General features: G+C 40.9%; 1 protein-coding gene across 2 annotated transcripts; it reads right to left on the bottom strand.

The window, feature by feature from the left end:
- Positions 1–271: 271 nt before the first annotated feature.
- Positions 272–24,157, bottom strand: LOC119500933 (vang-like protein 1). Of its 2 annotated transcripts, none has more exons than XM_037790985.1 (9): positions 23,912–24,157; positions 17,992–18,234; positions 16,653–16,824; positions 9,877–10,305; positions 9,000–9,175; positions 7,681–7,814; positions 5,308–5,458; positions 3,959–4,193; positions 272–2,168 (listed from the first exon to the last, which is right to left on the bottom strand). In XM_037790985.1, exons 2-9 carry the CDS (start codon positions 18,060–18,062, stop codon positions 1,908–1,910), a joined length of 1,629 nt encoding a protein of 542 aa, XP_037646913.1. In that variant the 5' UTR covers positions 18,063–18,234; positions 23,912–24,157; the 3' UTR covers positions 272–1,907. The 2 variants fall into 2 exon arrangements, with proteins under 2 accessions (XP_037646913.1, XP_037646914.1); XM_037790986.1 differs by lacking the exon at positions 23,912–24,157 and adding an exon at positions 20,947–21,121.
- Between the last annotated feature and the right edge of the window lie 1,775 nt (positions 24,158–25,932).

Raw genomic sequence — 25,932 nt, 5'->3', positions numbered from 1 at the left:
TGCTTTTGCTTTTCTTTTTTTGCTCACTTCTCATCTCCTTCTGCACACACAATCTGAAAAAAAAACACAATTTAAAATGACGGGAGGTTTCTTGATCCATAGGTGGGTGGCGACTCTACATATGACACAGCCCTATCTATCTATCTATCTATCTATCTATCTATCTATCTAGATCAAAGTAGATAAGGTCAATGCTTAAGCCTGGTGAAATACAGTAGTCCAAGGAAAAACAATCATTATTACATAAAAATACGACAATCAAACGCCTTGAAAAGGTCGATACAAATATTTATTTTTTATACAAATGTGACTTTGACACAGCTGCTGTGATTTTACATGTTCTGTTGTATAAAAGAAGACAGGGACAAAGCAATCTCTCTTCTTCATTATGTTCCCTTTCTTTCTCCTTTGCTTTCTCTTTCTCTCACACACTCACACACACACACACACACACACACACACACACATACACACGCTTGAAAACTGCACATGTACGCTGAGCACATCCTACCTATGTATAACTGAGGCACATGTGTAGTCAAGAACTATTTACAACCGGCAACACTCTAAAAGCCTAAACAAAACTACACCGTCAGTGACCACAGTAACACTTGTGTAACAGGTCCCATAAATACAAAGGGGTTTTAAAAATACAGATCAAATATTCATAAAAATGTACGGTTTGATTGATCATTCCAGTGGCTGTAGATAGGTGGCAGTATAGTGACACTGAGACAAAATACTGAGAGCAGAAATACTGACACTGGGTTGAGCTAATTTACACAAAGTTATTAATTTTCAACACGTTTGAACACTTGCCTGCTTGAGATAAGTGACTATTAATTTGGGTGAGACATTTGGAGAGAATGTCCTAAATCTTTTTGAAATTGCTGAAGTAATATTCGCATATTTATGCAGATGGGTGCTGTAATATTACACCCTCATCATGACGAATGAAAATGAAAATCTGGGGCATATGTTTTGAAATCGAATGGCACAAAGGCGACAGTTTTAAGATAAAAAAAAGGTCAACCACATGAACCTCGTAGCCGTCCAAACATTTAAGTCTCTCTAGCTAGTCTGCAAAAAAATCAGTGTACACACTTACCTGTACATACGTAATAAGAAGTCACGTGTTTGTTCACAATCTATTGGCTAGACCATCTATATTGAGCTGTACTGCGGTTGACATTCAGTCCAAGAGATTTACAAACATGTCTTCATCTATTTACAGTCCAGTTCTGCACAAATGCAGCACAGACAGACAATGTAAAAAAGAAAATCTTTGACAAGGTAAAAAAAAAATCATTCAAGAAATGCACAATTTTGATATAAAAAGTCTGAATGGATAAAGTATATTCACATATAAATACTGTACATACATCTGTAACACAGGACAGTTAAATAATCGTTGCTAAGACTAAGAAAGAGCAGTTTTGGTGAAAAGGTTATATCAAACATCCTGGTCACTATAGTAACGCTAAGGAGAAAGACAGGTCGAGACAGAGTGTACACTACGCTCAAAACATACACACTTTTTTCATCCTAAATTTGCACACACACTCCTCCTATATCGTGAACTTCCCCACGCAGGCACACACTGGCACATGCAATTAAAAGGGAGAAGAAAACTTGTGAGGGTCATCTGTCGTGCATAGAGGAATACCTGAACTGTGTTCTGCTGCAAACGTCAGGACAGAGAAATCCAAGCATATTCCCTCCCGTTTTATGTTTTTTTATCGTCTTTCATGTCGACCGGGACAAAGACAAGGACACAAAGATACTCTATAAGTGAGGAAATTACATAAACATAAGTACAAAAAACAGTACAAAAAGTTGAAAAATTCAGTCGGATAATAGTAACAGTCCTGTGAGTCCAGATCAGCAGCACTGGTCCAAAAACTGTGTTAAACTGAGGTTTCTGATTGGAGCAGCAGTATAAACTTGTGAGATTTGGGGTCGATGAACTCCTCAGTCAGTCGGATGTATGGGATGCCCTTGACGGTCACAGCTAAGCTAAAGTCAAGACACCTCAGCAGGAACTCTGAGCCCTCCTTTACGCCGCCGGTGACAGAAGCCTCACTGACCAAAGTCCACTGGTCAGCCATCCAGCGCTCGGGGCCATACTGCAGGGTCGGGCCAGGGGCCAGGTAGGCCTCCAGGAAGGCCTGGACACACAGAAACAGTCAATGACACAACATGTTCACCAAGAATATCACTTTTTGAATGAAATGTATTGAACCTATTTGATGGTTTAAAGGATATTTCCACCATTCTTATGGGAATATGGTAACTAGTGTTGTAGTCAAGACCACCTAAACCGAGACCAAGTTATGACCAAGACCAGAGTGTATCGAGACAAGACCAAGTCTCTGAGGGGTTAAGTCAAGACCAAAACCAGACCAGTGGGAGTTCCACACTGCATGGTACACTAGCGATAAAATGTGGAACATGCAAACCAGAGGCACTCCTCAAATTGATCTGAAAGATAAAAACACCCACAGAAAACAAATGAAGATTCCTCTCCATTCATCTCTTTTATTGTCATATACTGTATATGTGTGTATGTTAGGGCTGTCAATGATTAAAATATTTAATTGTGATTAACTATAGACAATCAAGCAATTAATCGCAAATTAATTGCACATTTTTTATCTGTTCAAAATGTACCTTAAAGGGAGATTTGCCAAGTATTTAATACTCTGATCAACATGGGAGTGGGCAAATATGCTTGCTTTATGCAAATGTATGTATATTATTGGAAATCAATTCACAACACAAAGCAATGACAAATATTGTCCAGAAACCCTCACAGGTACTGCATTTAGTATGAAAAATATGCTCAAATCATAACATGGCAAACTCAAGCTCAACAGGAAACAACAGCTGTCAGTGTGTCAGTGTGCTGACTTGACTATGACTTGCCCCAAACTGCATGTGATTATCATAAAGTGTGCATGTCTGTAAAGGGGAGACTCGTGGGTACCCATAGAACCCATTTTATTCACATATCTTGAGGTCAGAGGTCAAGGGACCACTTTGGAAATGGCCATGCCAGTTTGGAGCTTTATTTAGCCTCCTTCTTGAAAGCTAGTATGACATAGTTGGCACCAATGGATTCCTTAGGTTTTTTAGTTTCATAAGTATTGAGTATAGTATAAGTATCATAAGTACTATAAGTATCTTCACTCTAGCTTTAAAACTGAGCCCACTACCACCTAAAAATCGCAAGTTGCGTTAAAGAAATTGGGGGCATTGAAACAAATTTGCATTAACACGTTATTATCGCGTTAACTCTGACAGCCCTAGAGTATGTAAAAGTGTACCATGAGAAATGTCTTGATAAAATAATCAAAAGGCATTACAGAGTTGGATTTTATGTGAGCAATCACAGTAATGATGTTAACAAATAAATCAGACAATAAACAGGCAATTTAGTGATATCCACACAGTTGTGGTCTTGATATAAAATCCTCTTCGTAGTCCTCTCTTTCTGAAACCGAGCCACGACCAAGTAAAAATGTGGCCGATTCAGAGACGAGACCCTCAAAAAGTGGTCTTGAGACCGAGTACTACAACACTGATGGCAACATCACTAAAAACAGAGGAGTGCCAAGGTTGAAACATGTTGTTGCAGATCCGAGCCTCTATCCCAGTTTAATTGGATAATCAGGTTGAAGTGTTGGCTGCTATACAACCTGTTTGATCATCAAAAGACTTGTGTTTGTTGTGCTGTTTGTTGAAGCAATGGCATCGTGTTCCCAGATCTCAGCAATCATATTGGTGAGTAGAATGTCATCATAACTGATAGACATGATGGCCAGAACTATGCAAACAAGTTAACCTGAGATTGTCCTTTAAGTCCTGTAATCATTCTGTGGCTTGAAATATTAACAACACATATTATTGTCATTAGAGAATTTCAGTTATCAAATTCGAGGTTCAAAGCCCAACTCACCTTAGGGCTCATGTTATTGATGAGGCAGAAAGCAAGGTGCTTCTGGATGCTCTCCATGCTGTGGCAGTGCTGCCTTCTAGTGGTGCGGAGGTACTTCTGCAGGGCACGGGCCATGGAGGGAAATATAGCCAGAGCTGCTTCACGCACGTCCATTATGTCGGACGGTGTTGCACGCTCGTCCTCTTTCTTCATCCGTCGGACGTGTGTGAAGGCCTCCTCCACAGCCACCACCAGCCTGACAGAGAGGGAGCATACACACAGCAGTTAGCTTACTGTCAGCTCTCTACACTTGTGTTAATTAAGTACCAGTACAACTTTTGGGTGCTTTTCAGACATGGAATACATAATATTGCTGGCTTCATCTAGGCTTTTTGTCATTAGACATAAGTGTTTGTTACATAAATGTTCCTTGCAGCTTTACCTAGACATGACAGGACTGTTATGGAAAGAGCCAAAATACTAATTTTGCTATTGAAGTAACCGTGAGTCTGATGGATGCTCATTTCTCACTTGTAAATTTTCTAATGTCAGACAGTGCATAAGCATAAGATGACAAGACATTAAACTGGAACTGGATATTCATATTTTCATCCATGCAGCTGCGCCTAAATAAAAATCTTAAATACAGGGAGGGAGACTGCAGGTTTGATTAAAAATGTGGTTGTTCAAGGGTTTTAGTAGGATTTGGCAGCATCTAGTGGTGTGGTTGCAGATTGCAACCAACTGAGTACCCTTCTGCTCACTCCTCCCTTTCCAAGACTGCAAAGGTCTGAAGGCCACTGTAGTTCTCCGACACGCTTGTGAAACTGTGGTTTCACCGTTCACCTCACTCAGAGGCCTGGGACTTTAGGAGCAACGGAAGTCAGACGTCGGCTGATGGTACCACGGTTTTGCACTCTGCGGCTCACGTTACCGCGGTTTCACAAGCATGTCGGAGAACAACAGTCGCCTTCAGATAACGTTAAAACATGAAAGGCTCTCTTTAGAGCCAATGTTTGGTTTGTCCGTTCTGGGCTACTGTAGAAACATGGCAGAGCAACATGGTGGACTCCGTGAAGAGGACCCGCTCCTTATGTAGATATGAAGGGCTCATTCTAAGCTAACGAAAAAACAATGATAGCATCTTAATTAAAATTGGCAGTTTACAATGTTTCCTGGTTTTCCCTCGTTTCCCTGGTTTTCTTTTAAGACAGACATGAGAAATTGTGTACCCATTAAGGAGGCAAAACAAGATCTGCATTTAGACTCCCCTACCAAATTACAATCACATTTACGTACCGAGGTGCATGTCTATAGATCAGACCAGTAAGCTGCTCTTTGACATGCTGACATTTGGTCCCGTGACTCACCTAGCTCTACGTTTCCGCACTCTTCTCTCGTAGTCGGCCTCTTCATAGTACAGCTCATTGTGTGCACTGTCTTTGCGTTTGGCGGCAGCTGTAACCATGGCCCTTGACTGATTCCCATTACCAGGCTGCGCTCCCGCTGTGCTCCCCGGGGCTGCACCAATAGGAGGAGGAGGACAGAGGCAAATTAGTTATATCAGTTTTGAGCAGGACAAAGTAGCGCCTGACCCCACCAGGGTCTCTGACTCTGATTAATGGGCTGCGTCTCAATCTGAATTGTGAACAGAAAAAGGTCAGATGGGAGGAGAGCTCAGATCTTACACATCATTGGAGGTGTAAAACAACGATGAATCAACCTCTTTGGTCAGTATTATGTCCATTTTATAGGCTTGAGAAAGATTTGAGAGGAGCGTGTGTTAATCTTTGTTACTTATCTGGGGCATCCTGCCAGATCATGTGTCTCAGTCACAGAGATTGTTAATTATAGCACTGAGAAAAGAGGCACTTTCAACTGGAAGCATCTATGTTTCTCTGATGCAGAAACCTTTATAATGCAGGGTGGATTAAATATTCATCATTTTACACTTCAAAGGCCATAGTTCTTGTCTGGTCTGTGAATTTACTGGTTAGTGTGACAAACCCATAAAGCTAATGGAGCTTGTACAGCAGTATATTAGAGGTTTTACTGTGGGGGAGTAAGGTGTGGTCCATATTAATGAAGATCGGCACAGTTTGGGGGAGGTTATAGAGAGTAAACGCTGCAGGTCAGGTAAGGATATTAATCATTAATAATCTGATCTGCATATGTGTGTTTATGTGTGGTTGTGCAGGTGAGAAAGAGATGCCGAATGCAGCAATAAAACATCCTATCCAAGTGTATACTGTGGAGAGAATGCCGTCAGATAATTTGCACAGGGAGCATTGTAAATATTTTCCACTGAATATCCACAAAATATGGGTAAACACCAGCCTCTTTAACTTCCTGGCCTACATATTCATGCTATGAGCGGAGCGACTTTGAATGACTGTGAACGAGAAAGAGAGAGGGGGGTGGCGGTGGGTGGGGGTTGAAGTGAGTGAAAAATGAAAAGAAAGAAGGGGGAAAAAAAAGAAAGAAAGTGAGAGCGAGGCGAGCTGGAGACGGGCTGAGCGGGAGGAAGGAGAGTCGGGGAGTATGTGAGGAATGAGCGTTACTCTGATGAATTATTTAAGGCTTGAAATTCCACGGCCCCCTAGAGGCCTCTCTCCGCTGCACTTTGATAGGGAAGGGGGGCAGGGTGGATGGAAGGTGCTATGAGGACACCATATCCCATACTGCATCCCTGCCATAGATCATCAAATCCACTGTGATGTGTAGCGGGTGGGGGATTTATGGGTGGTGAGTGGAGGACCCTTTTAAATGCAGGAAAGGGTGCAATATGTGGCATTACAAGGATGTGTGTATGTGGGTGCAGGGAGGAAATATATCAAGTGTGTGTCTGAGTGTGAGTGTGTGCCGCAGATGCAATATATATATACATTACGTCAGGGACGGAGGCTTCAGAGTGCAGTAAAGACGGAGGGAACTGAGCCGTGAAATTAGTGGCTGCCTGTGATAAAGTGCTGCGCAGAGTGATGTTGAGGACTTTTATCTGTACTTACTGTCAAAAAGGTATTCTCTTAGTTTGTTTTTAAAAGCTGGTCATGGAAGAGATGGAGATGGAAAAGAAAACATCACAACAAGAAAGCAGAAGGAGCGGAAAATACAGTAAAACAGAGATTCACAAAGATTTGACTATGGCTTAGATCTGAAGAATAGTCAGACATCAGATAGACGTCTAAATGAGTCTGTGGCACAATACTGTCTAGTTCCTGACTATCCTAATTAAGACTTAATTGCTGTGACAAAGTAACCACATCAAGCCGCTCAGCTCCCTTTGCTCCAGCAGAAAATGTTTGCCTTCAGGAAGAGTTTAACAGTTAACAGTAAGTGTGAGAGTGTAACAACAACAAAGACTTGGCAAACAGACACGACTGACGACGTCCCCACTGCTGTATATTTCCAACAGTCTCTAAAAACTTTAACTTTTCATTACTTGCTCCACAATGTTGTTAGAAAACCACAATTTATGAGCCATGTTTTCCCTCTTTTTTTGTCATTTGGTGCCACTGGTCAGCAGGTGTCGCTGATTGTTACCATGGAAACATGGCTCTTAGTTCAGACTTAGTCTGGGGGTGGTGTGTCTAAAGGCTTAGAACAAATTGGTCATTATGTGAAACTGTCTAGTGTAGACTAAGTGAAACTGGCCCCTGGGATCCAATGAAACACTGAGAGGGAAATCAACAGAAATGCTATAAAAAAAGGAGGTAATTAATGGGACAGATGAGGCGACTTACCGTCCACGTTGTAGACCTTCAACCCAGCCAGGTGTTTGGCAGCCCGGTGCTTAGAGGCAGAGAGAAGGGCTGGGTTATGGAGAGGGAAATCTCTGTAGTAATACTCCAGAATTAAAAGAGCAGCCTTTTGAATGCTGTGTGAGATGAGAGAGAGAGAGGGAGAGAGAAAACTCAGAGACAGAAGAAATACAATTTACATCATGGCTGACTTATAAAATATATAATAATATATAATAAATACTGAATAATACCCTTGAATTCACTTAACATTGAATTTTTAGACAAACACAAGAGCTTCTGTTGTTCTGTTTTTTTTCTATATGAAGCCTGATGAAGATCTCTGTGTAATTAAAATCAATTAAAAGAGTACCTCACCAATTTAGTATTGCAAAAAATCAAGGCAACAGAACCAGAGATATTATGTGCGTTCCAATACCCATACTGCCATACTATTTAATATGCCAGATAAAGATTTAGTATGTCCCAGTACATAGTACGTCACATGCAGTATGCAAAAAATAGCAGGATAAATGAGCAAAACGGTCAAATTTCAGGGGGCAATGTTATGATGAAGTAGTATGTCCCAATTGTATGCATACTACATGCTACAGTACACACTTTGTAAGGGCAGCTTTGTAAGGGCAGCTGCGGTATGTACTAACAGTAAAAAGAAAAAGTATGTGGTTTGGAACGTAGCCTTTGTTCTTTTTTATTCCACACATTTATCTTCTTTCTCGCAACATGGTGCCTACATTACCCACAATTCATCTCGTCCAACAACTGTTCTGTCAGAGATTCAGGTGTGTTTTACTAGTAGCAGCAGATGTGGCCTCGAGCCGCTAGCCTCAAGCAAAGATGAAGAGCGGGCTACAGATGTCTGGTAAACTCACTTCTTTCTAACTCCACACCCCTGATTTATTTTTTTTCATTTTCAAACTTGTAGTCTTCAGACCAAATCAGTGCTGACTCAAGTGCCAATTTATCAGACACAGCTCCCTCTGGAGCCAAGAAAGACTCGCACACTCGATCAGCACAGAAACAAAGTAAGACAGCCATAGGACGGGCGCGTTTGTCCGGCACTTTGTCATCCCTCCCCCCCAAACTCCTAGAATAGCTTGCCTTGAGCACGAGGAGGCTGATGAGTAACTCAATTACTGCCGGTGCCAGTCTTCCCTGTGGACATTGGCCTCCAATTACACACATACTTCAACAGTGTAATGACTGTGTCTCAATGTGTACTGTACAGAAAGGTCATATTCACATGGAAAACTCTAATATGCTTGTATTTATAGTTTCTTCTTTAGGAACTATATGCGTACCTAAGCTGTCCTATGTTGTAGTGACGTGTCTCTCCGTCTGTGGAGCGGATGACACCCACGCTGTAGCAGGGCTGGAGGTGGCGGAGCTCCAGCAGCACCACGGCCAGGTAGTGGACAAACAGCTGGGAGTCCACGAGGGACACAGCAAACTGGACGATACCGTGGTAGTCCTCATCCTGCTCAGACCACATCACAGGTTTAATGAAAACATTCACTGCTGGATGAAAGACAATTCTATAATTTCATTTAGCCTAATCAGACAAGTGTCATTGAGACTAACAATCTTGTTTTCAAGAGCAAGATAGGCAGCCATGACAAGTTACAGACAAACATAATACCACAAACACAAGAAACATGTCACAACTTTAGAAGTAAGCAAAAATATGATTATAAAATCATGACTAAAATGGTACCTTAAAACAACACAAGAGCTATATAAAACCATAAAATATGAAACACACAAATGTGATTTCACTTTTAGTTGTAAGAAAAGTTATGTTCATGTGCACACTGCACAATTTTGTTATAGATATTTGTTTGTGTGGACGAATAAAAATGTTTTTTCTTAGGTTAATGAAATTAAAGGACCACTAAGAAGAGATATAAAAATTGATCATACAATCGCTGCAGAGAGTGGCTGAGTCTGATTGGTTGTGCATTATTTTCAGATAACCACACAGCTCTGATGCATCAGCCTCAAAAAAAAACAAAACTTTAAATTCACTTAAACACTTAAATTCCAAAAATATAATTTAAAACCTTGATTGACAGTAATATAAAACAGATATTTTGTAAAATAAAAAAGACAGAGAGCACTTATCATCTTTGAAGCCATAAAAGTACTTTCAATGCTCTAATGGCACACTTTTAAACCCACCTGGGCATCAAGGATCCGGACCCCATAGAAGAGCCAATAAGACATGGTGAGCAGGAGTGTAAGTGTGGTGAGGAAGGCACGGTACACACACACTCTGGGCAGGCTCGCACGGCCCGGCTTGAGAAACAAGGCCCACATGGCCAGCAGGAGGATGAGGAGCTTAAAGGCGATGGAGAGGAAGAGGCCCTCGCAGGCTGCGCCGCATGCCTGCAGCCTGTCTGGCCACATTAAAGCCGGAAGGAGGAGGAAGGCCAGGGGTGTGGCCAGCACCAGCAGCCCCAGACACGAGCCCACAACCAGGGGAAGGTAACGGCGGAAGCCTCGGGTCCGGTCCTGCATCCCCTTCCCCAGTCCGACCACTTCCTCCTGGGAAATACTCAGCTCTGAGGTGCCTGTCACTGCGGTGGTGGTTTCCCCCCAGTTATCATCCTGAGGGAGGAAAGAAAGAAAGGCGAAGGAAGGGTATGTTAAAAGCAGTGGGCAACCTCCGGGTCTGAAAAGTGAAGCCAATACAGAAGTACCTTAAACTTACATTCTTTCTAATAGCCAGCAGGGGCGACTCCTCTGGTTGCAGAAAGAAGTCTGATTGTATAGAAGTCTATGAGAAAATGACCCTAGTTTCAAGCCTGCTTCAATACAGCATGATGTTCATTTAGTAAATTATGGTCCCAATTAGAGTCAGATAGACCATAAAGCAGGGGATGCTTTAGGGCGTGGCTTCCTTGTGATTGAGAGGTCGCCACCACGTCGTTGTCCATTCTGGGTGTTGTCTGTGTTTTCGTCTTACAACTGTAATCCTTTCACAGAGTGTCTTTAATTAATGAAAGTGTCTATGTAGACACTTAAAGGGTTGACCGACCTGAATTACACAAAAAGTGTTAAAGCTGTAAAGTTGTAACCCATCTCATAATGTGCCAGCATTGTCTATGTTTTTAGTATTTCACAATAAAATAGCCATCTGATTAAAGGCTTTTTAAACTTTTTGCTAGAGGAGTGCCTTGGACCTTCCTTCTTTGGCGAACCTATCAAAGAGCACCTTCATTACACTTGTTTGAACTTCCGAGCACTCCAGACCTTTTCTCTTTTTTAAATTAATTTATGTTCATTTTTATTATTGTATTATTATTCGCTTTTTTAACCAGGCAACATTGTTTCTGTTTATTTGTACTTTTCCTTAAAGGATATCCTTTTTTATTTTGTTTCAGTTTACTAAAAATATATTTCACTGCTTATTTTCGTTTTAGTTTAGTAGTCAGTTAAGTATAGAGTACAGTCTAGACCTGTTCTATATGAAAAGTGTCTTGAGATAACTTCGGTTATGATTTGACGCTATATAAAATAAATTGAATTGAGTTTTAGTTTACTATAATAACCCTGTTGTACAATGGGTTTTACATAGCTTTTTTCCCCCTGAAAACAGCTGCCTGCTGCGTCTGTAAACAACGTGGATGAGAGCTGAAAGATGCTTAAAGGCTCCGTAGAGATGAGGGGCAGAGATTTGGGTGATCATTCTCTGTATGAGTAACCCCCCATAGCTATTTGATCCATTGAAAATGTGAAAAAATTGGCAAGTGCAGCTTTAAATGCCATTGCTCAACACTGTGAGCACAAAGGAAATTCTGTTCACCTCCATTGTATTGGGGTAGAGGAGAAACTCTCAGAGACAGATATCTTATAACCTGAGCAAAGAAAACTATCTGCATTCCTAGAGGGAAGAAAGATGTGTTTCTTTGTCATGTAAAAACGGCTGACAAAATAGACAAATTCATGAGAAACAGGCAAATCAACTGATAAAAATTGAACCTGAATCTGACAGGCAACAATTCCTCCTTTATCCTATTTTACTCCCGTCTTTGCACGAGCAATCATAGATTTAGTGCACCGTGCTCACAGCACATCCTTCATGCTATTTGGAGATGTTTCTTGGAGTTTTGCCTCATTATGACAGGCCTTCAAAGTCCCATTGATGTAATATAAGATGACAGGTTGGGGAGTGCTGCGACGTTCACGTTGGCAGGAAGATGCCGACATATGCGTGTATACACACACACACATACACTGTGAATCACAACAACAAAAGCTGAAGCTTTCCAGGCCCATCATTGCAAATTAGAGTCATTTTTTTCCTTCTTTCTAGCCAGCAGGGTCATTTTAAGCATAAATCTTTCCAAGAAAGAGAGACAGGGAGTATAAATTAATGACAAGTCTTCTCTAAAGAGGCATTTATTTTTTTGTGTGCCTGTCATTAATTCAGGTAATTAGCCATTCATTGTTCCCCAGAGTGTCACTGCATTGTATATCTCTCCAACTACAACCAATCACAGGAGCAGCAGCTGCAGAAACATGGGGATGAGGGGCTTGGAAAAAAAAAGACAAGCTGAACAGATAAGCCTGCATGGCTTCACACACATGTGCACACAGACACGCACCTAAGCACATCAAACAGTCGGTAAAGCTCCAAACTCGAGCCATATGGGCGATGATGAAGCTGCTGGGAAACCAGACAGGCAGACAGAAGACGGTCACATGAATTCTCACCTGTCTAGAGTGAGTATATCCCACTGTAAACTGTGCCTATTAAGAAGTTAATATTACTTTTGCAGATTAAAATGAACCCTGCTGCTATTTGTGGAATGTGGAATATGAAATATTTGAAATCGACATTGCGTTTGCATATTTCCAATCAGGAACATACAGCATGAATGCGGTGCATAAATATGAATTCAGCCCTCCATCACCGTTCACAGCTAATTAACTCAGCCGCGCTGGAGGAGGGGATGCCAACAGGAGCCAGAAGATGAATGAGCATGAGAAGAGGGAGGGAAAGTGAGAGAGAGAGGGAGGGTGGCAGCGGTTTAAGGTATGAGATAGAAGAAAGAAAGGAGGTATGGGGTGGGGATGCAGAAGCCGCATTTAATTCTGGGTATCTAGCTGTCTGCCAGACTAATGTGTGAGGCCAGAGGTCAGCTATGTAAGTGCAGTGTCAACTCCGTTTAGTATCCGATCTCATTTCTATTCCTCTCACATATCTCTTCTCTTTTAACAGGGTCCTAACCTCCGGAGCCGGGTCTGTGAACAATCAACGTCATTCCACACTTCCACGAAAGAGCAGAACAAGTGGGAATACAAAAACAATATCCCATTAAGCTTGACAGTTCATTATTAACCATGGAAACAGTAGTTGACTAAACAATCTCCACTTTAAAGTCCACTTATACGTCTGTTCTGGAGCTTTTAAAGATTATTATTTGGCTTTTTGCCTTTATTTGATAGTGTCAGTTATAGCTGTGAAAGGGGGAGAGAGAGGGGACGACATGCAGCAAAGGGCCACGGGTCGGATTTGAACCCTGGGCCACTGCGATAAGGACTTTGCCTTGGTACATGGGGCAACAATTTTGGCCCTCTGTCCACATTAAGCTTTTGATTATTTCACCTAATACCACGCCAGATGGTTTGTTAAACAGAACCATCTGAGAAGCTGTCGTTGGGAACTGTTTAGAAAAGGGCATGCACTTTCAAAAAATATTTAGCAGGTGATTGGATAAACCATCCGTCAATCAATCTCTTGCCGAAGCCAGTCGGGAGAAGAGCGGAAACATCTTTTCAATCGAGAAAAGGCTTCAGTGCCATTCTTTGCTCTTCTGTCATTGGACAACTGATGCTCTTACAGCATCTGCCGTGCAAGGTAATAATAAATCTCTTTTAGAGTCTGAAAACTCCTGCTGCGTGTAATGATGTGGACAATGTGGATTTTTCGCAACCATAAAATTGTGATTCGTCTGTTCTCTCATTGCCGCTGGAATTGTTGTTTGTTGTTTTAACAGGTTGAATTCATGAGCCTATATCAGATCAGCATTGTATACTTGTTTTATTGTCTGACAACAGGAGTAGAAAGATATGCAAATGAGAGCGACTGAATCTTGAGTTGGGCTGTACTTAAACACAGTAGGGGTGATTGTAGAGATCAAGAGAAGCTGAGACTCAGCAGAGAAACCAGACTGTCTGTGTCACTCATCACCAGATGTCAGCAGCTCTGAGGCACGGTTTTTATTTCACCGGCTGAAAGTGGAGCAAGATGAGGAATTTTTACTTATTTTATTTTCCTGTATTTTACAAAATTGACACCTGCGCAGACTTAACTACATGCAATAGGGCTTTTTTCTTTTTCAAGGAAGTCATTCTGACATGCCACAGTAGGAAAAGCACAGGTGTAAAGAATAAAATGAATGTATTGTGCATGCTGGATAACTGTCACACTGTCAACGGGTTACTGCGACACTTGAATACAAAACCATTATTAATGTAACACCTGTGCTTTTCCTACCGTGACAATGTCTGCTGTGAAAAGTCACTCAGAAACAGTTCAGGTAAATACGCACCCAAATATAATTGATCTTTTATTAAATCATGCTCTCTGTCGAGGCGTTTATACCGACAAGCTTTCATGCTAATGTCTCATCAAGTGAGAGAGACAGTGTATCACTTACCGAGCTAATACACTGTTAAAACCAGCCATTAAGTCTCAGTGGATTAATCCCAAAGATAAATGCTACACCAATCAGGCCTGATCTCTACATACAGTAAAGGGAGGAGAAAGAGTAACTGGAACAGGTTACGGGAGGAGGAAGAGAGGAGGAAGCATGGCTGCTGCTGCTTGCTTGGCAGTCTTTTCATCTGGCAGAGGGTGAATATGGATTATGGTTAGGGCCCGTTCCACCGTCACAAAGCACAACAACACAACAACATACTGATTAGCACAGACTCACACATACACAAACCAAACAGTCTGCCAGCTACAAAACACAATAGCTAAGCCCCGCTGGCCTGGGTGGAGGTTAAAATGACATTTACACATTGGTGTGTTTGCGAGCGCATTAGTGTCACTGTGTTTGTGTTGAAGTGAGTCATAGGAGCTACGGGACAAAAAACAAATCTCATTAGTTTAAAAATGCCTGGCAGGTTTCCTATAATTTACTCCATTCTTTTAATTGATGTGGTTATTTTTACATCACGTATAAAGCTGTGAGCGCAGCAGCAGCTATGAGTAGGTGTGTGTGCGCACATCTATTCAGTGAAAAGGGCAAAGAAGAGTACGTGCCTCTTCCCCATACGCTTTGGTGTTGCCAGCGCTAACGTTGTGAATTGAAGACGCTGCCTTCTGGCACAAAGTCACAGCGTCTCACAAAGCAGCATGGACAGTCTCAGTAACAGACTCTCTATGACTCACTCACACACACACACACACAGAGAAGCTGTGGTCCAAGACCGTATCCTTATGTCACAGGCATGCGTGTAAACACGGAGGATTATTCATATCAGCTTTCCTCAAAGTGGCGTTTGGCTGGATGCTAAGGCTAATCTCAGTCTGTGAGAATGTCTCTCTGCACTGTTAGTGTTACAGCGGCTCTGCCATCTAACAGAGCTGCTCCAAAACACAGCACTGGCTGGGGTGGACTTTGGTGGTGGTGGTTATGATGGTGCTGCTGTGCCATTTGGACACATTTTGTCTGGAAGGCTAACGCAATACAATGGCAGATCACCTTACACTTGCGGACAATGGATGTAAGCTACAAGCTGACAATCACATGACATGGAGGAATGTGGCGGCCCAGCCAGAAGGGAATGCCGAGCAGAGACGGCAAAATAGGTCAGACTTCTCTGAAATTGTCAGAAAGTCTGGCTGAAGACATGTATCATATCCTAATCACATTAAATAATACTCTATAGTGTATCTTTTGCAGGCAGTTTGTACTCAGCCACTCCACATACACCCACCTTTTCTCTGTGTTTCTCTTACACACAAACCAACAGAACATACACAATGACAAAATGCTCTCTTTTTGCTATAGATTTCAAGTAGGTCAGAGAGCCTGTGATGGCAGCCCAAGGCTGAGTTTTCTCTCATGAGCAATATACTATATAACTCTTTTTTCCCCCCTCCTTTGGTTGTGTTTTCGCTTCTCACTCAGCTCTCTTTTCATTGCACTTTACCTGCTCATCTGCATTGAAAGGAATAGTCTGACATTTAGGGAAACAGGATTACACTCATTTGCTTTCTTGCTAAGAGATAGATGAGAAGATCGATACAAGCAAAGATGCTCTAGAACAAAGATGACACATTACAAGCTCCGCCAATGGTTTGAAATGGTATACACTTCCTGTTTCCTGCTGGCAATAGTTGACAGATATACAAGAGTGTAATCGATCTTTTCATCGAAGTGTATTTGTCGAACTACTTTAAATAATGGTCACGATTTGAATGTGATCTTTAATCCCTGCAGTGCTGACTTATAGCTAAATATCCATTCTGTCTTTGAGCTGCATTATCACAGCATTTCGCCTCCCTGTGTCTACTTAAAAACCTATTTTGCTTGCAGGGGCTCAACAAAATCAGCTTTATGGAATGACTGGTACCAATTTGCTCTGCTTTCAAAGCGATCAGGCTTGACAGTTATACCCAGTATCACACACAAACACACACACACACACACACTGTAACACAGCGTTGTCAGTACAAATCCGTCGAGGCCTACAAGAGGGATGCTAATCCTCTGACCTATTTGATCCCTTGTCACTATTGTTATTATGTGTCAGGCGCTGTGGCAATGGGCAGCCAGCTGCTGTGAGGGCGAGTTTATAAGGTCATGGTGACGAGTTCATACTGTAGACGGATTACTGGGCCCTCTGATTTATTCTAAAGGAATAAATGACTTCCCTTAAAAAACAGCCTGCATTCCTTCACAGTTTAGATCAGTGTACACTTCCATGGAAAATACCTGGGCCTCATCTTCCTGATCTTCTGCTGGTGTGGGCTCTCCCGGCAGCGGCTCTCCATTGTGTACGGGGGAGTCCTGGGAGGGCGTGTCGGGGGGGTTGATGACGACGGACCTCTCGGAGCGACTGCTGTCTTTACTGCTGCTGACCTTGTGCCGCTCACGGTTTCGATCCCTGGAGTTGAACAAACATGCAATGAACATGAAGAATGATATAGACATATAGAACGTAAGATCATTAAAACATATACTCGTGTGCTCATATACTTATTATTGATTAATCTGGAGATTATTTTCTTAATTGTTTTGCTGGATAATGGTTAAAAATGCCTTCAAAATTTGCCAGAGCCCAAGTTGATGCATTCAAATTTCCTGTTTTGTCCAATCAACAGTCCACAACCACAAAATTCAATTTACTTAGTTAATTACTCACATATGCCAAAAACAATCTGTAAATTCTCATATTTGAAAGGCTCGAACAGCAAATGTTTGCTTGATAAATGACTCAAAAAGAATCAATCATCAAATTATCTACCCAGAAATTTTCTATTGATCAAAATACGACAAAATACAAGCAATGAGTACTCAAAGACACAAATATACACACAAAACAAGAGCTAAAACAATAAGTCGAAAATTTAAAAGACAGAAAATAATCATCATTTTTATTATTTAAATCTTCTGGTTCCAGCTTCTCAAAATGTTCTTAAAATCTGCTGCTTTTCTTTGTGTTTTAGAACATCTTTGGGTTTTGGAATATATTTCTGACAAATCAAGACATCTGAAGATACCACTGTGGACACTGGGGAATGTCTGATTGGCATTTAAAATTATTTTTTTTCTGACACTTTATAGGCCAAATAGTTAATCGACGTACTGTATAAAGACAATAAAAGACAGATTATTCAATAAGGAAAATAATTGCTAGTTGCAGCCCTACTTAGCAAAAAGCTGGTGTAAAGGGAGGGAAATGAATATTGAGGAATGGACAGGACGGGAATCAAATCATTCTCTCATTTGCAGGATAGACTGAGTGAATCACTGAAATAGGTTAGAGCCACTCAGCTGTGACGACCCTAATCCACAAGCTCTGTCGGTCTCAATCTCTGGTTTGTTCTCTCTTAGTCTCTCATCTGATTTATTTGGCTACAACCAACACGTGGCCCGCTCGAACTGAAGACAAATACAACAAACTCAACGTGCACTGATGTCATTACATGAAATACAATAGCAAAAAGGTGCTGCGCGAGATGCAGCGTAGCAGAAATCATGTCATGAGAGGAGAGGTAGACAGATACAGCGGAGACAGTCAGATGGAAAGGCGGGCAGACGGGAGACATACCCATGTCGGTTTGATCTCCCCGAGCGGCTGGAGTGATAGGAGTAGCCCGAGTGGGTCGACTCGGTGTCCATTCCAACGCAGTTCAAAGCCGGCGATTGGCCAGGGGGATGAGGAGAGATTCGTTGTGTGGCAGAGAGGGTAAGTTGGCAGCAGTACTCAGGAGGAGGAATGGGTTGCTATAGAGACGGGCCTCAGGAATCCACGACGACTACCCCAGAGAGCTGCTTTAGTAGCCACATTGACCTGAGAGATGGAGAGATAGAGGGTATGAGGCTTGCATCAAAACTTGCCATGTATAACAAATAATGCATTCGAGGAAATATATTTCTGTACAGGCTTGTGCTGATTATCATTCAATGAGAGCAGAATGACCAGTAATCAAAATATTAGAGACAACATCCATAACCATTATCTGTGCTTTAGGACTGGAAGGGCAGATAAATACATACTGTACGATTATCTATCATGAATGTATGGACCTGTCTTCAGTCTCTTCTGAACTTGAAAAACTGCATTTTTGTACTCTGCACACTGGACTTAATTACAAGACAAAGTTTATTTGGAAACACCGCCTTAAAACCAGGCACTCAAATGCCACATTGACGACATGTTTCATGAACAATGTAACTGCTTTAAATAGTCAACCGTTCAAATTGTGTGTGTGTTTTTATATGACCGTGTTTTAATGATGCCATTTTGTCCAGATTTCTCTTGTAAAAGAAATAATGATGCATCTCAGGAGACTTCCTGGTTAAATATAGATCACATAAACAATGACATCATAATCCTACAGACATACTGCAGGAGATTCAGGGAGAAAACTGGAGGCCAGTACAACCAGTTTTAACGAACACCATTCAAAGAAAGGACAGGAAATGTGATTCAAAATGTCATATTAGAAACAATAATGAGAGCAGAATGAAAAGCAATCACAGCATCTTCAGCATCAAATAATAATAATAAAAATACTGCAATTCATTTATAAAATACCATGTGCACAATTTTAATTGTGCCATCAGGTCGCTAAAACCAATACATCCATAAAATCATTTGATAAATTAAAAAATAAATACATGATATTGAATAATGAATAAATAAATTAAAAAATAAATCTGAAATAACTAACAATAAATGTAAAAAAAATAAAAGGGGAAATTATATAGAAGAGTAGATAGATAGGGAAAGTAATACAAATATAAACAAATAAATAAATAAATGCAATTAATGCCTACATTTATTTTTTATATTATTTTAGTTCATTTAATGACATTTATCGAGTCATTTATTTTGTATTTTTTATTTTGGCAGGTTCTGTCCACGATAGCTAAAACCAATACATCCAGAAAATAATAAGATAAATAAATAAATACATACAATTTAATAGTGGATAAATACATAAAAAAATAAATCTAAAATAAATAAAAATAAATGCAAAAATACATACATCAATTTTAAAGTAAAAAATAAATAAATAAATATATAAAGGGAAATTATATAGAAGAGTAGATAGATAGGGGAAGTAATACAAAGATAAATAAAAGAATACAAAAATAACATTAATGCCTACATTTATTTAAAATATTATTTTAGTTAATTTAATGACATTTATTTATTTATCGAGTCATTTATTTTGTATTTTGGCATGTTCTGTCCTTCATAGCTAAAACCAATACATTCATAAAAGTAAAATTATATAGAAGAGTAGATGGATAGGGGAAGTAATACAAATATAAATAAATAAAGAAGCAAATTAAATCAGAAATATCAATTCATGTCACATTTTATCAATTAATTACTGCCATTTATTTTTTAATATTATTTAGTGTCCTCTTTAATAGCTATGGCCCTGCTGAAAGCATAAAAAAAATGTGGTCCTTTTTTAAACAAATACATTCTCAGTTGTATGTGAGCTATCTCTATATCCTGTCACTCCTGTTTAAGTCATTATGAGGACCAGACTGACTCACTTCCTGGGCCCTAATGCATGATGTGTGGTACATGAGAACGTCTCAGGGCTTCACCATGCATGACCATTCATTTAGACCTCAATCTACTCTCTGTCTGTCTCCCAGCTGTTGTCCTGACAACCACCTGCCAATCACCATCCTCAGCCCAGTCTCATTACTAACCGGGATTATTCTCCCTCCCGTCATTTACAGGCTATTTGTCATCTCTGTAGCCAATGGTGCATATAAAGAGAAAAACAGCCCATTCAGCACATTAGGATGTGAATCCCTGCAGCGGCACGGAGATCACGCTCTGAAAATGATGGCTAGAAGGAGATGCAGTAATGTAGCTGATTTCCATTAAGATGATACAGATGGGTTTTTTCTCTCCTTCCATTACCCATCATGCATTGAAATGTGGACGGTGGATATATGAGAAACCACAGATTTTCCATTAAGGATTGCCACCCGATGCATAAATTATGTAATAACATTACCACTGGCTGGATTACATGTGTCAGACAAAAGGTAGAATTAGCAAATGATGGTGCGGTGTCTAAAAGTACAGTTTCACTGAGAGTGAATAGGACGTCAATCTCCACTTATGCTATTGAAAGCAGGAGAACATATGCTGAACACGGCAGAGCTGTGTATATATGCAGGACCTCAATGAATATTGTACTTGAACAAACCACTCACAGCATCAAAGCTGATGTCGCAGCATCAAACCAGAGTTTTGACAGAGGAAAAAGTCCCATATCTCATCTCTAACCCACATCTGGAGCGTCCACTGTTGCCTTGGCAACACCGAAGGCAGGAGGCCCCATCTAGGAGCAATAATCAATCACCCCTACTGAGAGTAAATTTGTGTTATGCGTCTATGAGAGAGCAAGGGTGGGGGGGTGGCACAGTGAGAGGGCACAAAGAACAAACAATGGCTTCTCATCACACCCAGCCCCCTTTTATGGTTAAATGAATAACGCCAATGATTTGAATAAAAGCTGTTAACCCCCTGAGTGCTGATCTCCAAACGCGTGGCAGCGGTATGTGGGCCAAGATGATTCCTCTGAGGAGCCACTCATCCACGAGACGAGCATGAAGAGGCATAGTGAACCAGGCCATGTGGAAAATCGCAGCCACGGGGTAAGAAAAACTATCAGTTACAAACCGACGGATATCTATGAATAAAGCATAACAAGGTGCATCAGAGACGAACGGCTGCACGCTTATTCTGGGTCGGTCCATCCAAAAAACTCCTCCTCTGTGAGTGACTCTGTGTGGAAAATGGGTTCTCTAGTGAGGCGTATCTGCTTCGCTGCAGACCGTTCTGGTTGGCTGCACTGAGAAGAGATTCACAGGGGCAGAAAGTGACACTAATGCAAAACAAACACTCATTAATGTGTTTGTTTAGTGAATGGAGGCTGTTGCACAGTGGGAGCTACTGTAACTACACAGGCTCGGGGGTCCAGACATATTATCATGGACTCCTTTTTTTTTAGTTAAGAGGGAATACAAACAGACTGCACTATTGTAACTTATACATGTGGGAGTCCATGGGGGGAGCTGATAACATCTGATAGGTTCGGTTCTTCGCAGCATTTTCCCCACTGATCCAACTCATCAATTAATAATAACACATGAGAATGTGGGGGTTTTAGTTCAATGTCCTTGGCTGCAAAAGACTTTGGCGTCCAAACCGGGCAGAGAAAGAGAGGTGTGGAATCTGAGATTCCATTAAAGTGCCCAATGCAGCATTGGCACACTAAATGGCACAGATCAGCCTCGTAGCTCATCTAGAGCACATGCTGAGGCCCGGTTACCATGGCATCTGTGCCCTCCCTCACACCCATTAGCCCTCGTGCCTTCCTTCCTTCATGTGCGGCGCCCTGCCCTGGTGGCATTATGCCATAATCTGCCAGATGCAGCAGCTGGCAGTCTGCTGCGTTAGTTTATTTGCTTTATCGTTTGTTTCACAATTTCAAAGCAATCTACAAACTACAAAACCCCATCTACGACATATACAACAGATATGACTCCAGGGCCTCAACTAATGATTTTCATTCTCGATGAATCCGCTGATTATTTTCTTTATGAACTGATTAACTGTTTAATATATGCAGTGTCATTTATAGTAACATGGTTTTCCAGAGCCCAAGGTGACATCCAACCAACAGTTCAATTGCCAACATCAATTTACAACCACAGGAGACTAAGAAAATCAGTAAATAGTCACACTTAAGGACCTGGAACCACTGAATTATTGGCATTCTTCCTAAATAGATGCCATAAATAATTAACCGATTATCTAAACAAAATTGGGGACAAATTATTTCAGCTGTATATTATTTTAGTGTAACAATAATACATGCATGACCCTTCTCTTTGAAGGTGGCAAAATAAAACATGACACACACGTGAGAAACACAGTCCCATAAGCTGGGTAAGACCTCTTTGAAATCAAACAATGGGTGACACAGTGTGTGCCAGTGTTATTTATAGTGATAATAACAATCTCCAATCCCTCCATGGACTTCAGCTAACCCAGAGGAACAGCTGCTGATTAACACACTATAACATCGCTGACTAAAACCACATGAGCTGAGCCAAAGACGCAAAGACATTAAAACTCCCATGGAAATATTTCGTGGGCCTCACCAACGGGGATAAATGATGTCATTAAGAACTTGTTTCCTGTGTATTTTCCTTTCATTGTTTGCTGTGCGACACTCTGACATTGATTCTTGGCACAAAGATATTTTGTCAGATATGCGCAAACCTGTGACCCGTGAGTGACTGGATAGAGTCTCAGCCACTCCCACCCTACTGCTCTTTGACACACACCTAAACACACACACCCACACACACATCACAGTAAGAGGAGAAAGTTAAGACCTGACACAGTTCTCTGGAATGCAAACTTAGTGCCCCCCTGATCCGCTCATGTGGAACTAAATAAAAGTACAGTAGAGAGAGAGAGAGAGAGAGAGAGTGAGGTGGTGAGAGATAACTCACATTCCTTCCTTAAGAGCAGTGCTTTTATGCCTGTAAATACACTATACTCTACAATGCATCATGCATTACAGTGTGCACTATCCAAGCTTCTTTGCAGCTCCACAGTAGCCCTAAAGGTAGCTCCACTTCTCATTACACTTGTGGCACTCTGCCCTGCCAGACAGAAAAAAAACATGCTTTAAAAGAGCACAATGACAAAAGCACTGCTGACTTTCTTTTGATCATTCATGGCAAGAATAGCTTCCAGGTGGATGACTCATCTAGTTCCCATACACACCTTCAACAGTGTCCTTCAACCTCTCTGCACAGGACCTATCAGCACTAATCAATAATACATGTGGCTGTAGGTGTTTCACTGCAGCATCATGACTCTGAGATACCGAGGAGGACATGCACAGACAGTGTCAGAAGGAGACACGTGAAGTCATAGTAACACCTCATCCAGCTGTGCTCTCTCCAGACAGATGCTGCTGCTGCTGATGATGATGGCGACACACACCATCACCCTGCAGCTCGCATCTAATACGCCCTTTATTTTACATGCTCCTGGGTCTGAGAGAGAGAGAGATAAAGAGCTATAGGGATGTGATGTTACCTCTCTGTTACACTGATGCAGTTTGGGTTACAATAGATCTGGTTTCAGTCCCATCCTGAATAACCAACAGCAGATTATAAACCATCACCTCAAATAAAGCATGCATATTTTGCTTTCCTATATAAGAGACACTGGTGCAGTGTCTAAATAAAAGGCATATCTAGAAGGTTAGCTCCCACATTAATGTTTGGAGGACTAAAGGATACATCTGTCTGATGAAGGAGACCATTTTTTCCACGACGGCGGCATTGAACTTCATCAGTGATTCCTGCGAGGGGTGTTGTGTGTGTGTGTGTGTGTCTCAGGCAAGGATAGGATATACCCGGTGTAATGAAGGCAGCATCGCGACATCAATTCATTTACCTACCTTTTCTTTTTCTCAGACGTGTGTCATATTCCTCCTCTTGCGTCTCAGTGTCGGTGTGTCGGTGGATCCTGCTGCTGCTGCTGCTGAGGCGCGTCTGTCTGTAGCTGACAGGAGCAGCTCTCTCATACGAGCCTGCTGCTGCTGGCCATTGTGGTTCTAGCTGTACCAGAGAGGGAGGCAGCATGGAGGTACAATCCACTTCAAAAGCACTACAATTACAATATTTTCAGCTGTAGCCCACAAGAGGTCGTCCTTTCACGGTAGATTTAGACCTGCTATAAGGAAGGAGGGGATTCGTTGTATGTTCCCTGAATCAAAGTTTTTTAAATCACCTTATCAATATTATTCTCTTGGATGTCTGAGCCTCACTGTGCAGAATTAGGTTTAGGTTATGTGCAGGGTTTGACACTAGAAGATCACATTCATCTGCTGAAGCAACCCTGTCTCCCACAAAATTACTTTCCCATACAACTAAACTGGGATCGCAGTTTTAAACAACGACAACAAAACCACTTAGTTAGGTTTAGGCAACAAAACTACTTGTGTAGGTTGAGTAAACAAAAACATCATGGTTTGGCTTACAATGATTACGACAGCAAAACCAAACCAAAATGCAACAAAATTACTTAGGTTTAGGCAACAAAACTACTGGGGTAGGCAGTCAAAAAACATCATGGTTTGGCTTAAAATTAAAAACATTTGTGTTGACTGCTCCTTTTGTGAAATGTCTCCAGAAACAATGCTGCACCTGTTCTGGCAATGTCCAGACAACACATTTTGAAAGGAGGTGTCTTGTTATGTTAGCCTACTGGTAATGTTGAGTCTGATTTTGGCTGTACTGGCATTGTGTACTGTTTGGTTTCTACAATAACAATAGTAAAACATGTAAAGAATTTTATAAAATAAATGTGATCGTAATTTTAGCTGAATTTCTTATTCATAAATCCAAATTTAGCATTTCTTTTCCCCCCAATTTTTTCACTATTCTGAAAAAGAAAAGAGGCCAAGATAGGCCATAGTAATGGCAGGATGGTAATGTTTGTAAAACAACAAAAACAAAACATTAATATCAGAGATAGGCCTACACAATACAGCAGTGTTGAGTTTTAAAAGTTTATTCTTGACCCTCAAGACAGCAGTTGACAAAAATCTCAAGGTCCATTTAGTCGCTGTTCTAGAGCTGTTGATGATATCAAATCTTCAACAGATTAAATTTCCATTATTATGCACACTTTTTTTAAGCCAACATAAACAAAACAGCTGAGCAAACTACATCTGCTGATGAATCTCAAGTGATATGATGGAAAGCTCCAGAATGTAAATAAAGCAATGTGCTCAATGGCTCAAGGCGCACACAAAACATGTAGCTATAACCTTCAATATCATCTAAACAGCAATAGCTCCATAGATATACAACTGTTTTATATCTATGAATAGCCCCCTCTTCTAGGGATGCACCGATACTGATAGTGGATTGGATATCGGGCCGATATTGATTCAAATATGGGATATCAGTGAAAATGGGGCCGATCCATTCAATTCAATTCTATGTTTATATACTATTTGCATCATATACTAGAATTTAAATTGTCTGTTTAGGTTTTGACAAATTTGTTGCTGCATTAAAAAGGTTTACACTTGAATTGTAATTCCTGTTAATTTTGAGGATTTTTTTCCAAGTTACTGGTGCATGATTTATTATTTTAATAAAAATAACAGTTCAGTGAATTTATAACTATTTCATTATTTGTCACATTTAGTTTTACAAAGTTAAGAAAGCAATATTTAAGTCAAGCCCAATGTTGCCTTAACATAGAACACATAAAAGAATGATTGTATGTGCACTTCCACACAGTGAGGCATACAGCTTATTAATTAAACACTGGTATCGGATCGGTACTCGATATCGGCCAATACCCAAAGCCCAAAGGCATCGCTATCGATATTGGGACTGAAAACGTCAGATCGGTTCATCACTAACCTCGACTCATAACTTGTCTCTGGGTGGTGATAGAAAAACA

The sequence above is a fragment of the Sebastes umbrosus genome, chromosome 13 (assembly GCF_015220745.1).
Source record: "Sebastes umbrosus isolate fSebUmb1 chromosome 13, fSebUmb1.pri, whole genome shotgun sequence".
Lineage (NCBI taxonomy): Eukaryota > Metazoa > Chordata > Actinopteri > Perciformes > Sebastidae > Sebastes > Sebastes umbrosus.
The sequence above is the reverse complement of the archived record's forward strand: the minus strand, read 5'-3'. Positions and strand labels throughout refer to the sequence as shown.